Source organism: Ascaphus truei, chromosome 13 (assembly GCF_040206685.1).
Source record: "Ascaphus truei isolate aAscTru1 chromosome 13, aAscTru1.hap1, whole genome shotgun sequence".
Lineage (NCBI taxonomy): Eukaryota > Metazoa > Chordata > Amphibia > Anura > Ascaphidae > Ascaphus > Ascaphus truei.
Genome location: NC_134495.1, coordinates 36,161,211 through 36,176,419, shown reverse-complemented (window position 1 = coordinate 36,176,419; position 15,209 = coordinate 36,161,211). Strand labels below are relative to the sequence as shown.

General features: G+C 58.1%; 1 protein-coding gene across 1 annotated transcript in view; it reads right to left on the bottom strand.

The window, feature by feature from the left end:
* Positions 1-10,292, bottom strand: part of MRPL52 (mitochondrial ribosomal protein L52) — a 19,038-nt gene extending 8,746 nt beyond the window's left edge. The window contains exons 1-4 of the mRNA XM_075567999.1: positions 10,228-10,292; positions 6,010-6,121; positions 5,766-5,833; positions 5,568-5,644 (exon numbers count right to left, since the gene is read on the bottom strand). Coding sequence (XP_075424114.1) covers positions 5,568-5,644; positions 5,766-5,833; positions 6,010-6,121; positions 10,228-10,246 — 276 coding nt within the window. The 5' untranslated portion in view covers positions 10,247-10,292. The remainder of the gene's footprint in view (positions 1-5,567; positions 5,645-5,765; positions 5,834-6,009; positions 6,122-10,227) is intronic.
* Between the last annotated feature and the right edge of the window lie 4,917 nt (positions 10,293-15,209).

Here is a 15,209-nt window from a genome sequence, read left to right as displayed (position 1 = left end):
ACACACACACAGCGCGGGCAGTGTCAAGCCTCACACACACTCACACAGCGCGGGCAGTGTCCAGCCTCACACACACACACACACTCACACACTCACACTCACACACACACACACTCACACACACTCACACACACTCACACACACACAGCGCGGGCAGTGTCCAGCCTCACACACACACACTCACACACACACACACAGCGCGGGCCGTGTCAAGCCTCACACACACACACACTCACACAGCGCGGGCAGTGTCCAGCCTCACACACACACACTCACACACACACACACAGCGCGGGCAGTGTCCAGCCTCACACACACACACTCACACACACACACACACAGCGCGGGCAGTGTCCAGCCTCACACACACACAGCGCAGGCAGTGTCCAGCCTCACACACACACACAGCGCGGGCAGTGTCCAGCCTCACACACACACACACAGCGCAGGCAGTGTCCAGCCTCACACACACACACACACACAGCGCGGGCAGTGTCCAGCCTCACACACACACAGCGCGGGCAGTGTCCAGCCTCACACACACACAGACACAGCGCGGGCAGTGTCCAGCCTCACACACACACTCACACACTCACACACTCACACACTCACACACTCACACACTCACACACTCACACACTCACACACTCACACACTCACACACTCACACACTCACACACTCACACACTCACACACACACACACACACACACACACTCACACACACTCACACACACTCACACTCACACACACACACACACACACACACAGCGCGGGCAGTGTCCAGCCTCACACACACACACTCACACACACACACACAGCGCGGGCCGTGTCAAGCCTCACACACACACACTCACACAGCGCGGGCAGTGTCCAGCCTTACACACACACAGCGCAGGCAGTGTCCAGCCTCACACACACACACACACAGCGCGGGCAGTGTCCAGCCTCACACACACACACAGCGCGGGCAGTGTCCAGCCTCACACACACACACACACAGCGCGGGCAGTGTCCAGCCTCACACACAGCGCGGGCAGTGTCCAGCCTCACACACACACAGACACAGCGCGGGCAGTGTCCAGCCTCACACACACACACACACACACACACACACACAGCGCGGGCAGTGTCCAGCCTCACACACACACACACACACACAGCGCGGGCAGTGTCCAGCCTCACACACACACACACACACAGCGCGGGCAGTGTCCAGCCTCACACACACACACACACACACACACACACACACACACACAGCGCGGGCAGTGTCCAGCCTCACACACACACAGTGCGGGCAGTGTCCAGCCTCACACACACACACACAGCGCGGGCAGTGTCCAGCCTCACACACACACACACAGTGCGGGCAGTGTCCAGCCTCACACACACACACACAGCGCGGGCAGTGTCCAGCCTCACACACACACACACAGCGCGGGCAGTGTCCAGCCTCACACACACACACAGCGCGGGCAGTGTCCAGCCTCACACACACACACACACACAGCGCAGGCAGTGTCCAGCCTCACACACACACACACACACACACACACACACAGCGCGGGCAGTGTCCAGCCTCACACACACACACACACACACAGCGCGGGCAGTGTCCAGCCTCACACACACACACACACACAGCGCGGGCAGTGTCCAGCCTCACACACACACACACACACACACACACACACACACACACACACACACACAGCGCGGGCAGTGTCCAGCCTCACACACACACACACACACACACACACACACACACACACACACACACACACACACACAGCGCAGGCAGTGTCCAGCCTCACACACACACACACACACACAGCGCAGGCAGTGTCCAGCCTCTCACACACACACACACACACACACAGCACAGGCAGTGTCCAGCCTCACACACACACACACACACACACACAGCGCGGGCAGTGTCCAGCCTCACACACACACACACACACACACAGCGCAGGCAGTGTCCAGCCTCACACACACACACACAGCGCGGGCAGTGTCCAGCCTCACACACACACACACACACAGCGCGGGCAGTGTCCAGCCTCACACACACACACAGCGCGGGCAGTGTCCAGCCTCACACACACACACACACACACACACACACACACACACACAGCGCGGGCAGTGTCAAGCCTCACACACACACACAGCGCAGGCAGTGTCCAGCCTCACACACACACACACACACAGCGCGGGCAGTGTCCAGCCTCACACACACACACACAGCGCGGGCAGTGTCCAGCCTCACACACACACACAGCGCGGGCAGTGTCCAGCCTCACACACACACACACACAGCGCGGGCAGTGTCCAGCCTCACACACACACACACACAGCGCGGGCAGTGTCCAGCCTCACACACACACACTCACACACTCACACACACACAGCGCGGGCAGTGTCCAGCCTCACACACACACACACACAGCGCGGGCAGTGTCCAGCCTCACACACACACACTCACACACACACAGCGCGGGCAGTGTCCAGCCTCACACACACACACTCACACACACACACACAGCGCGGGCAGTGTCCAGCCTCACACACACACACTCACACACACACACTCACACACACACACACAGCGCGGGCAGTGTCCAGCCTCACACACACACACTCACACACACACACACAGCGCGGGCAGTGTCAAGCCTCACACACACTCACACAGCGCGGGCAGTGTCCAGCCTCACACACACACACACACACACACACTCACACACACACACACACACACACACAGCGCGGGCAGTGTCCAGCCTCACACACACACACACTCACACACACACACACAGCGCGGGCCGTGTCAAGCCTCACACACACACACTCACACACACACACACTCACACAGCGCGGGCAGTGTCCAGCCTCACACACACACACTCACACACACACACACACACAGCGCGGGCAGTGTCCAGCCTCACACACACACACTCACACACACACACACAGCGCGGGCAGTGTCCAGCCTCACACACACACAGCGCAGGCAGTGTCCAGCCTCACACACACACACAGCGCGGGCAGTGTCCAGCCTCACACACACACACAGCGCGGGCAGTGTCCAGCCTCACACACACACACACACAGCGCGGGCAGTGTCCAGCCTCACACACACACACACAGCGCGGGCAGTGTCCAGCCTCACACACACACAGACACAGCGCGGGCAGTGTCCAGCCACACACACACACACACACACACAGCGCGGGCAGTGTCCAGCCTCACACACACACACACAGCGCGGGCAGTGTCCAGCCTCACACACACACACACACACACACACAGCGCGGGCAGTGTCCAGCCACACACACACACACACACACACACACACACACACACACACACACACACACACACACACACACACACACACAGCGCGGGCAGTGTCCAGCCTCACACACACACACACAGTGCGGGCAGTGTCCAGCCTCACACACACACACACAGCGCGGGCAGTGTCCAGCCTCACACACACACACACAGTGCGGGCAGTGTCCAGCCTCACACACACACACACAGCGCGGGCAGTGTCCAGCCTCACACACACACACACAGCGCGGGCAGTGTCCAGCCTCACACACACACACAGCGCGGGCAGTGTCCAGCCTCACACACACACACACAGCGCAGGCAGTGTCCAGCCTCACACACACACACACACACACACACAGCGCGGGCAGTGTCCAGCCTCACACACACACACACACACACACAGCGCGGGCAGTGTCCAGCCTCACACACACACACACACACACAGCGCGGGCAGTGTCCAGCCTCACACACACACACACACACACAGCGCGGGCAGTGTCCAGCCTCACACACACACACACACACACACACACACACAGCGCAGGCAGTGTCCAGCCTCACACACACACACACACACACACACACACACACACACACACAGCGCAGGCAGTGTCCAGCCTCACACACACACACACACACACACACACACACACACACACACACACACACAGCGCAGGCAGTGTCCAGCCTCACACACACACACACACACACACACACACACACACACACACAGCGCGGGCAGTGTCCAGCCTCACACACACACACACACACAGCGCAGGCAGTGTCCAGCCTCACACACACACACACAGCGCGGGCAGTGTCCAGCCTCACACACACACACACACACACACAGCGCGGGCAGTGTCCAGCCTCACACACGCACACACACACAGCGCGGGCAGTGTCCAGCCTCACACACACACACACACAGCGCGGGCAGTGTCCAGCCTCACACACACACACAGCGCGGGCAGTGTCCAGCCTCACACACACACACACACACACACACAGCGCGGGCAGTGTCAAGCCTCACACACACACACAGCGCAGGCAGTGTCCAGCCTCACACACACACACACAGCGCGGGCAGTGTCCAGCCTCACACACACACACAGCGCGGGCAGTGTCCAGCCTCACACACACACACACACAGCGCGGGCAGTGTCCAGCCTCACACACACACACTCACACACACACACACACACACAGCGCGGGCAGTGTCCAGCCTCACACACACACACTCACACAGCGCGGGCAGTGTCCAGCCTCACACACACACACACACAGCGCGGGCAGTGTCCAGCCTCACACACACACACTCACACACACACACACAGCGCGGGCCGTGTCAAGCCTCACACACACACACTCACACAGCGCGGGCAGTGTCCAGCCTCACACACACACACACTCACACACACACACACAGCGCGGGCAGTGTCCAGCCTCACACACACACACTCACACACACACACACACAGCGCGGGCAGTGTCCAGCCTCACACACACACAGCGCAGGCAGTGTCCAGCCTCACACACACACACAGCGCGGGCAGTGTCCAGCCTCACACACACACACAGCGCGGGCAGTGTCCAGCCTCACACACACACACACACAGCGCAGGCAGTGTCCAGCCTCACACACACACACACAGCGCGGGCAGTGTCCAGCCTCACACACACACACACACAGCGCGGGCAGTGTCCAGCCTCACACACACACAGCGCGGGCAGTGTCCAGCCTCACACACACACACAGCGCGGGCAGTGTCCAGCCTCACACACACACACACACTCACACAGCGCGGGCAGTGTCCAGCCTCACACACACACAGCGCGGGCAGTGTCCAGGCTCTCACACACACAGCGCGGGCAGTGTCCAGCCTCACACACACACAGCGCGGGCAGTGTCCAGCCTCACACACACACACACAGCGCGGGCAGTGTCCAGGCTCTCACAAACACACACAGCGCGGGCAGTGTCCAGCCTCACACACACACACACAGCGCGGGCAGTGTCCAGCCTCACACACAGCGCGGGTAGTGTCCAGCCTCACACACACAGCGCAGGCAGTGCCAGCCTCACAAACACACTGCGCGGCAGTGCCAGCCTCACACACACACTGCGCGGGCAGTGCCAGCCTCACACACACACACACAGCGTGGGCAGTGTCCAGCCTCACACACACACACACACTGCGCGGGCAGTGCCAGCCTCGCCGATACACTTACAGCCATCGCTTCGCATTCTTCCTTCCTCCTGATCTGTCCTTTCCAGGGCACACCCGGGCGGCCGTCTGTAAGGGAATCAGAGTGATGTGTTTATGTAAGTCACAGGGTGACCCCATACACCCCTCACAGCTGAATGTTACACCCCACACACCACCAGACCCTCTCCAGCACCCACACCGGCATTACCTGCAAAGCTCCAGTCTGGCAGGTCGGTCAGGGGGCCATATTCAGAGCCACTGGGAGCAAACCCATGTCTGAGGAAGAGATGAGAGGTTGGGGGGTGCAGGGAGATGCAGGGGGGGGGTGCAATGAAGAGAGGCGATGGAAGAGGTGCAGACTAACCCATTTTACAGGGTGTACATATAAAGGTATCCCATAATCCTAATCTCTTGCCCCTGCTGCAGCATGAATATATGATACACGGACACACCTCAGTCTCCACGCCTTCCCGGCAGACAACGCTGCGCTAGTCCACAGGCACCGCCAACCACCGGCCGGCACTGCTCCGCTCCAGTGTCCCGCACACACCTGCAGCGGTCTCACTGAGGAGCAGAGAGAGAGAGACGGCTCGAAAAATGTCATCTATGTATCGTGACAATGTTACCAGCCAGTGGAAATCAAGTCCAAGACCCTTCTGCGAAGAGCTTCCAATCGAAGCGGTATCTGGGGAGACTTAAACACAGTACAAGTAAAAAAATCATTATTAACAGGGCAGTCAGGGAGGCCAAGTGGATCTGAAGTCAGTGGTGTAGTGGTAAATAATTGAGTGAGATCCTTCTTTTGAAGAGGTGATGGGTTAAGAGGCAGAGAAATTGAAAGAGCCGGACAAATATTGAGTGCAAGAGAGTTCCGTAGAGGTGGAGCAGCTTAAGAGATACTGAAGGAACAGTGAGAGAGGTAGGAGGAGAACCAGGAGAAGGCCGTGCCACAGATGCCAAGAGAGTGAAGGATGTGTAGGAGAAGAGGGTGGTCAGCAGAATGGAAAACTGAGGAGCGGGCAAGAAGAATGAGAATGGGGTCGTTTCCTTAAGATTTGGCAATATGGAGGTCATTCATTACTTTGCTGAGTGTAGTTCCCGTTGAGTAAGCCATGTAGAAGAGGGTCAAGTAGGATATGGGATTTGCGCAGGTGAAGCATGCGTAAAGAAACAAGGCGTTCCAGACGTTTAGAGGCCAGAGCGATAGTTAGAAGGGGAGGCAGGGTCAAGAGTGCACAGAAGAAGAGAAGGAAAAAGAGGAGTTAAAAGGTATGGAGTAGGATAGGGACCAAGGATAGAACCTTAAACCTTTGTCACTGACTGCCCCACACCACTTCAATGCCCATCCCCCCCCTCCCCCCAATATCCGACTAGCTCCCTCTCTATCCACCTTTAAGACCCACCTCCTTAACGAAGCAGATGAGTAGCTCCGTGGCTGATACTATACACCTCACACATTCTTCCTATTTACCATTAGATTGCAAGCTCTTCGGAGCAGGGACTCCTTTTTATAAATGTTACTTTTATGTCTGAAGCACTTCTCCCCTTTATGTGTTACTAGCTGATATACCCGGCGTTGCCCGGAGACAGGGAGGGGAGGGGGGGTGATTTGCGGTGAAAGGCAGGGAGGGGGCAGTGAAAGGCAGGGGGGGGCAGGTATGAAAGGCAGGGGGGGAGCAGGGGTGAAAGGCAGGGGGGGGGCGTCAAAGGCAAGGGGGGGCATCAAAGGCAGGGGGGGGGCGTCAAAGGCGGGGGGGGCGTCAAAGGCAAGGGGGGCGTCAAAGGCAGGGGGGGCGTCAAAGGCAGGGGGGGCGTCAAAGGCAGGGGGGGGCGTCAAAGGCAGGGGGGGCGTCAAAGGCAGGGGGGGCGGCGTCAAAGGCAGGGGGGGGGCGTCAAAGGCAGGGGGGGGCGTCAAAGGCAGGGGGAGGCGTCAAAGGCAGGGGGGGGCGTCAAAGGTCAAAGGCAGGGGGGGGGGCCTAAAAGGTCAAAGGCAGGGGGGGCGTCAAAGGTCAAAGGCGGGGGGGCGTCAAAGGCAGGGGGGGGGCGTCAAAGGCAGGGGGGGCGTCAAAGGCAGGGGGGGGCGTCAAAGGCAGGGGGGGGCGTCAAAGGCAGGGGGGGCGTCAAAGGCAGGGGGGGGGGGGGCGTCAAAGGCAGGGGGGGGGGCGTCAAAGGCAGGGGGGGGGGCGTCAAAGGCAGGGGGGGGGCGTCAAAGGCAGGGGGGGGGGGCGTCAAAGGCAGGGGGGGGGGGCGTCAAAGGCAGGGGGGGGGGGGGCGTCAAAGGCAGGGGGGGGGGGCGTCAAAGGCAGGGGGGGGGGGGCGTCAAAGGCAGGGGGGGGCGTCAAAGGCAGGGGGGGCGTCAAAGGCAGGAGGGGGCGTCAAAGGCAGGGGGGGGCGTCAAAGGCAGGGGGGGGCGTCAAAGGCAGGGGGGGCGTCAAAGGCAGGGGGGGGGCGTCAAAGGCAGGGGGGGCGTCAAAGGCAGGGGGGGGCGTCAAAGGCAGGGGGGGGGCGTCAAAGGCAGGGGGGGGGCGTCAAAGGCAGGGGGGGGCGTCAAAGGCAGGGGGGGCGTCAAAGGCAGGGGGGGGCGTCAAAGGCAGGGGGGGCGTCAAAGGCAGGGGGGGGGGCGTCAAAGGCAGGGGGGGGGGCGTCAAAGGCAGGGGGGGGCGTCAAAGGCAGGGGGGGGCGTCAAAGGCAGGGGGGGGGCGTCAAAGGCAGGGGGGGGGGCGTCAAAGGCAGGGGGGGGGGCGTCAAAGGCAGGGGGGGGGGCGTCAAAGGCAGGGGGGGGGGCGTCAAAGGCAGGGGGGGGGGGCGTCAAAGGCTGACCTGCCAGTGGTTCTCTCCCCCCTCGTGGCCTCCGGCAACTACCAGTGGCACAAAGGAGCTATTGCGCGGCCGCAACTCCCTGCCGCCCTCCTCCTGCTCCTCGGGGATGTTGACCGGGTAGCGGCGTGTGGGGGTGAGCCGTACAGAGCATACTCTGGCCGGTCGGGGGGAAGTGGTTGAGCGCCGGGGAGCGGGGGTCCTTCCGGAGGCTGCCTGCCCACTGCCTGTCCCCCTCGCCGGGGAGGGAGGGAAGTGAGCGCCGGGGAGGGAGGGAAGTAGGCGCCGGGGAGGAAGGTGAGTCCTTCCGGGCGCCGCCATCTTAGGCACTCGGTGCCGCGAGGCAGCTGCAGGAGGAAGGGGGTCCTTCCGGGCGCCACCATCTTAGCCACTCAGCGAGGCTGCCTGCCCACTGCCTGTTCCCCCGCCGGGGAGGGAGGGAAGTGAGCGCCGGGGAGGGAGGGAAGTGAGCGCCGGAGAGGGAGGCTGAGGACCAATCAGATTCACCGCAGATAGCACTAACCTTTCGATTTTATATATTAAGATTTGTATTATTTGTTATTTATGATTGTCACGTGTATTACTGCTGTGAAGCGCAATGTACATTAATGGCGCTATATCAATAAAGACATACATACATACATACAAGTAAGAGGTTTTATGAGATGGAAGGAAATATGGTGGAGGCTGAGAAGTTCAGATGCTTCCTCCTTTGTAACTGGAGAAAGGAGTCACAGGTAGGAGGAGGAAGATTGGGGAGGAGAGGTGTGAAAGGGACAGAGGGGATTTATCTGCGGATAGCATCCACCTTGCCCATGAAATATTCAGCAAAGTCTGGTGGTGAATGGATTTGTGCTGCAAATGCGTGAGACTGCCCTCCAGTAAAGTGAGACTGCCCTCTAGTAAAGTGAGACTGCCCTCTAGTAAAGTGAGACTGCCCTCCAGTAAAGTTAGACTGCCCTCCAGTAAAGTGAGACTGCCCTCCAGTAAAGTGAGACTGCCCTCCAATAAAGTGAGACTGTCAATAAGTAAGACTGCCTTTTAATGAGTGAGACTGCCTTTTATTTAATGAGAATGTCAATAAGCGAGACTGTCTTCCAATGAGTGAGACTGTTAATAAGAGAGACTGCCCTCCAAATCAGTGAGACTGCCTTCCAATTAGTAATAATGTTAATGAGTGACTCTGCCTTCCAATGAGTGAGACTGCCCTCTAGTGAGTGAAACTGCAATTCAATGAGTGACTTTGCCCTTCAATGAATGAGACTGTCAATAAGCGAGACTGCACTTTAATGAGTGAGACTGTCAATAAGCGAGACTGCACTTTAATGAATGAGACTGCCCTCCAATACCGTCTCCCAGTCACTGTCTCGTGTGTGTTTCTCTCACTGTGTGTTTGTTTCTCTCAGTGTGTGTGTGTGTGTGTTTGTGTCTGTGTGTGTGTTTCTTTCTCTCAGGGTGTGTGTTTCTCTCACAATGTGTGGTGTGTGTTCTCCCTTCTTGTGACAGATGATAAGTCTCTGGTATCCAGACACACACAGATGAGGACAGCGGTATACGCGGATATTAAGCAGACAGAGCTGTGTATAATAGACATACACACAGATGAGGAGGTAGGACAGCGGTATACGCCGATATTGAGCACACAGAGCTGTGTATAACAGACACACACACACAGAGATGAGGAGGTAGGACCGCGGTATACGCCGATATTGAGCACACAGAGCTGTGTATAACAAACACACACACACAGAGAGATGAGGAGGTAGGACCGCGGTATACGCGGGTATTAAGCATATAGAGCGGTGTGTGTGTGATATACATACACACAGTTACACTCATCTCTTTTTCCTTACCCAGCATGGGCGCCGCCATCTTCCTGCAGGGCAACGCGCAGCCTTCTTCTGACGTCACGCTCAGCTCAACCAATCAGCTGCAGCAAATGTCAGACACGTGATGCATCTTCCCCGGGGCCATGTTGAGTGTGGCAAAGAGCGCCATGAGATAGACAGAGCTACTTGTCACTGATATTGACTGTGACACCTCACTTCCAAAAACATTAACCCCTCCTCTCCTAGAGACACGAGAGGAGCAACTCACAGAGCTGGGCATGGGTTAATGCAGGCTAATATGATCAATATATATATATATATATAAAACCATTAATGTTTTTTCAGACAAAAGGTGGCACTGTGTGCTCATTTGCATGTCATTTCCCAGAATCCCTTGCTGCAGTGGAAGCACTGTATGCTGGGGATAATGGTGAAAGGCGGGGTTGCAGACCTGCTAAAGCTGTCCCCGGTGGCGCTCATACTTGGAGAGCGCTCCAAGCATGAGTGCCGGGTGACCTGATTGTACGCACGCGTGGGGGAGGGGGAGGGGGAGGGGGGGGGATGGGAATTGCGGGTAGTTGAGCGCGCGGGTAAATATAGTTTTTTTGTTTACCTAAGCACCAATCGTGTGTGAGCGTGTGTGCCCGCGCACGAGCGCCGCGTGAGCGGTGACGCAGCCTTAGACATTTCAATGTGCTCACAAGTGATCTTTTTATTGGCTTTATGCAATACAGTGGAGGTTTCTTGTTGCCTTTTTCGTGTACACGCACACACACACACACACACACACACACACACACACACACACCCACACACACACCCACGCACGCACACACAGAGCCGCACACACACACACACGCACGCACGCACGCACGCACGCACACACGCGATATGCCCATGCCCTGTACCACATCTCTGGTGCTGGACATAGAGCAATCCAAAGTCCGCAGCCCGGGTTACACATTATTACACGGTTGAGGCGGGCGTGTTATAGTGCAGCCACCTCTGGGGTGGGATCGGGCCTCTGAAGAGGAGAGGCTCAGATTGAGGAGGGGGGAAATGGGGGAGGTCACACAGTGGGAGGGGACATGGACCACAAATCTCTCTCCCGTAGACAAAACGTGGACGCGCGTCAGAGACGTGTTCATTCTGCGTGACGCGGGTCTTGGAGGAGCAGAGGTTATACCCCAAAGCAGCAGCTCAGGGATAATGTCAGAGCCTTTGAAGTGGGTGATCCCAATGTGGATGGCAGTGACCGCTCTTTGTGACCTCGGGGCATGTCACGTCATCTCCCTGGGCCGCAGCCAATACAACATTAGATTGAGTATAACGGCAGTGAGGAGGCAGCAGGGTGTTGGTGTGTATAGGGAGGGGTATAAAAGGGCAGCGAGAAGGCATCAGGGTGTTGGGGTGTATAGGGAGGGGTATAACAGGGCAGTGAGGAGGCAGCAGGGTGTTGGGGTGTATAGGGAGGAGTATAACAGGGCAGTCAGGGAGCATCAGGGTGTTGGGGTGTATAGGGAGGGGTATAACAGGGCAGTGAGGAGGCAGCAGGGTGTTGGGGTGTATAGGGAGGGGTATAACAGGGCAGTGAGGAGGCAGCAGGATGTTGGGGTGTATAGGGAGGAGTATAACAGGGCAGTGAGGAGGCAGCAGGGTGTGGGGTGTATAGGGAGGGGTATAACAGGGCAGTGAGGTGGCAGCAGGGTGTTGGGGTGTATAGGGAGGAGTATAACAGGGCAGTGAGGAGGCAGCAGGGTGTTGGGGTGTATAGGGAGGGGTATAACAGGGCAGCGAGAAGGCATCAGGGTGTTGGGGTGTATAGGGAGAGGTATAACAGGGCAGTGAGGAGGCAGCAGGATGTTGGGGTGTATAGGGAGGAGTATAACAGGGCAGTGAGAAGGCATCAGGGTGTTGGGGTGTATAGGGAGAGGTATAACAGGGCAGTGAGGGGGCAGCAGGGTGTTGGGGTGTATAGGGAGGAGTATAACAGGGCAGTGAGGAGGCAGCAGGGTGTTGGGGTGTATAGGGAGGAGTATAACAGGACAGTGAGGAGGCAGCAGGGTGTTGGGGTGTATAGGGAGGGGTATAACAGGGCAGTGAGGAGGCAGCAGGGTGTTGGGGTGTATAGGGAGGGGTATAACAGGGCAGTGAGGAGGCAGCAGGGTGTTGGGGTGTATAGGGAGGGGTATAACAGGGCAGCGAGAAGGCATCAGGGTGTTGGGGTGTATAGGGAGAGGTATAACAGGGCAGCGAGAAGGCATCAGGGTGTTGGGGTGTATAGGGAGAGGTATAACAGGGCAGTGAGGAGGCAGCAGGGTGTTGGGGTGTATAGGGAGAGGTATAACAGGGCAGTGAGGAGGCAGCAGGGTGTTGGGGTGTATAGGGAGGAGTATAACAGGGCAGTGAGAGGGCAGCAGGGTGTTGGGGTGTATAGGGAGGGGTATAACAGGATAATGAAGGAGCAGCAGGGTGTTGGGGTGTATAGGGAGGGGTATAACAGGGCAGTGAGGTGGCAGCAGGGTGTTGGGGTGTATAGGGAGGGGTATAACAGGATAATGAAGGAGCAGCAGGGTGTTGGGGTGTATAGGGAGGGGTATAACAGGGCAGTGAGGAGGCAGCAGGATGTTGGGGTGTATAGGGAGGAGTATAACAGGACAGTGAGGAGGCAGCAGGATGTTGGGGTGTATAGGGAGGGGTATAACAGGGCAGTGAGGGGGCAGCAGGATGTTGGGGTGTATAGGGAGGGGTATAACAGGGCAGTGAGGGGGCAGCAGGATGTTGGGGTGTATAGGGAGGAGTATAACAGGGCAGTGAGGAGGCAGCAGGGTGTTGGGGTGTATAGGGAGGGGTATAACAGGGCAGTGAGGAGGGCAGCAGGGTGTTGGGGTGTATAGGGAGGAGTATAACAGGGCAGTGAGGGGGCAGCAGGGTGTTGGGGTGTATAGGGAGGAGTATAACAGGGCAGTGAGGGGGCAGCAGGATGTTGGGGTGTATAGGGAGGGGTATAACAGGGCAGTGAGGAGGCAGCAGGGTGTTGGGGTGTATAGGGAGGGGTTATAACATAGCAGTGAGGGGGCAGCAGGGTGTTGGGGTGTATAGGGAGGGGTATAACAGGGCAGTGAGGAGGCATCAGGGTGTTGGGGTGTATAGGGAGGGGTATAACAGGGCAGTGAGGAGGCAGCAGGGTGTTGGGGTGTATAGGGAGGAGTATAACAGGGCAGTGAGGTGGCAGCTGGGTGTTGGGGTGTATAGGGAGGAGTATAACAGGGCAGTGAGGGGGCAGCAGGGTGTTGGGGTGTATAGGGAGGGGTATAACAGGGCAGTGAGGAGGCAGCAGGATGTTGGGGTGTATAGGGAGGGGTATAACAGGGCAGTGAGGAGGCAGCAGGGTGTTGGGGTGTATAGGGAGGGGAATAACAGGGCAGTGAGGGGGCAGCAGGGTGTTGGGGTGTATAGGGAGAGGTATAACAGGGCAGTGAGGAAGGTAGCAGGGTGTTGGGGTGTATAGGGAGAGGTATAACAGGGCAGTGAGGAGGCAGCAGGGTGTTGGGGTGTATAGGGAGGAGTATAACAGGGCAGTGAGGAGGCATCAGGGTGTTGGGGTGTATAGGGAGGGGTATAACAGGGCAGTGAGGAGGCAGCAGGGTGTTGGGGTGTATAGGGAGGAGTATAACAGGGCAGTGAGGAGGCAGCAGGGTGTTGGGGTGTATAGGGAGGAGTATAACAGGGCAGTGAGGAGGCATCAGGGTGTTGGGGTGTATAGGGAGGGTATAACAGGGCAGTGAGGGGGCAGCAGGGTGTTGGGGTGTATAGGGAGGAGTATAACAGGGCAGTGAGGAGGCAGCAGGGTGTTGGGGTGTATAGGGAGGGGTATAACAGGGCAGTGAGGAGGCATCAGGGTGTTGGGGTGTATAGGGAGGGGTATAACAGGGCAGTGAGGTGGCAGCAGGGTGTTGGGGTGTATAGGGAGAGGTATAACAGGGCAGTGAGGGGGCAGCAGGGTGTTGGGGTGTATAGGGAGGGGTATAACAGGGCAGTGAGGTGGCAGCAGGGTGTTGGGGTGTATAGGGAGGGGTATAACAGGGCAGTGAGGGGGCAGCTGGGTGTTGGGGTGTATAGGGAGGAGTATAACAGGGCAGCGAGAAGGCATCAGGGTGTTGGGGTGTATAGAGAGGGGTATAATAGGGCAGTGAGGAGGCAGCAGGGTGTTGGGGTGTATAGAGAGGGGTATAACAGGGCAGCGAGAAGGCATCAGGGTGTTGGGGTGTATAGGGAGGAGTATAACAGGGCAGTGAGGAGGCAGCAGGGTGTTGGGGTGTATAGGGAGGGGTATAACAGGGCAGTGAGGGGGCAGCAGGGTGTTGGGGTGTATAGGGAGGAGTATAACAGGGCAGTGAGGGGACAGCAGGGTGTTGGGGTGTATAGGGAGGAGTATAACAGGGCAGCGAGAAGGCATCAGGGTGTTGGGGTGTATAGGGAGGGGTATAACAGGGCAGTGAGGAGGCAGCAGGGTGTTGGGGTGTATAGGGAGGGGTATAACAGGGCAGTGAGGAGGCAGCAGGGTGTTGGGGTGTATAGGGAGAGGTATAACAGGGCAGCGAGAAGGCATCAGGGTGTTGGGGTGTATAGGGAGGAGTATAACAGGGCAGTGAGGAGGCAGCAGGGTGTTGGGGTGTATAGGGAGGGGTATAACAGGGCAGTGAGGTGGCAGCAGGATGTTGGGGTGTATAGGGAGGAGTATAACAGGACAGTGAGGAGGCAGCAGGGTGTTGGGGTGTATAGGGAGGGTATAACAGGGCAGTGAGGGGGCAGCAGGGTGTTGGGGTGTATAGGGAGGGGTATAACAGGGCAGTGAGGAGGCAGCAGGGTGTTGGGGTGTATAGGGAGGGGTATAACAGGGCAGTGAGGAGGCAGCAGGGTGTTGGGGTGTATAGGGAGGAGTATAACAGGGCAGTGAGGGGGCAGCAGGATGTTGGGGTGTATAGGGAGGGGTATAACAGGGC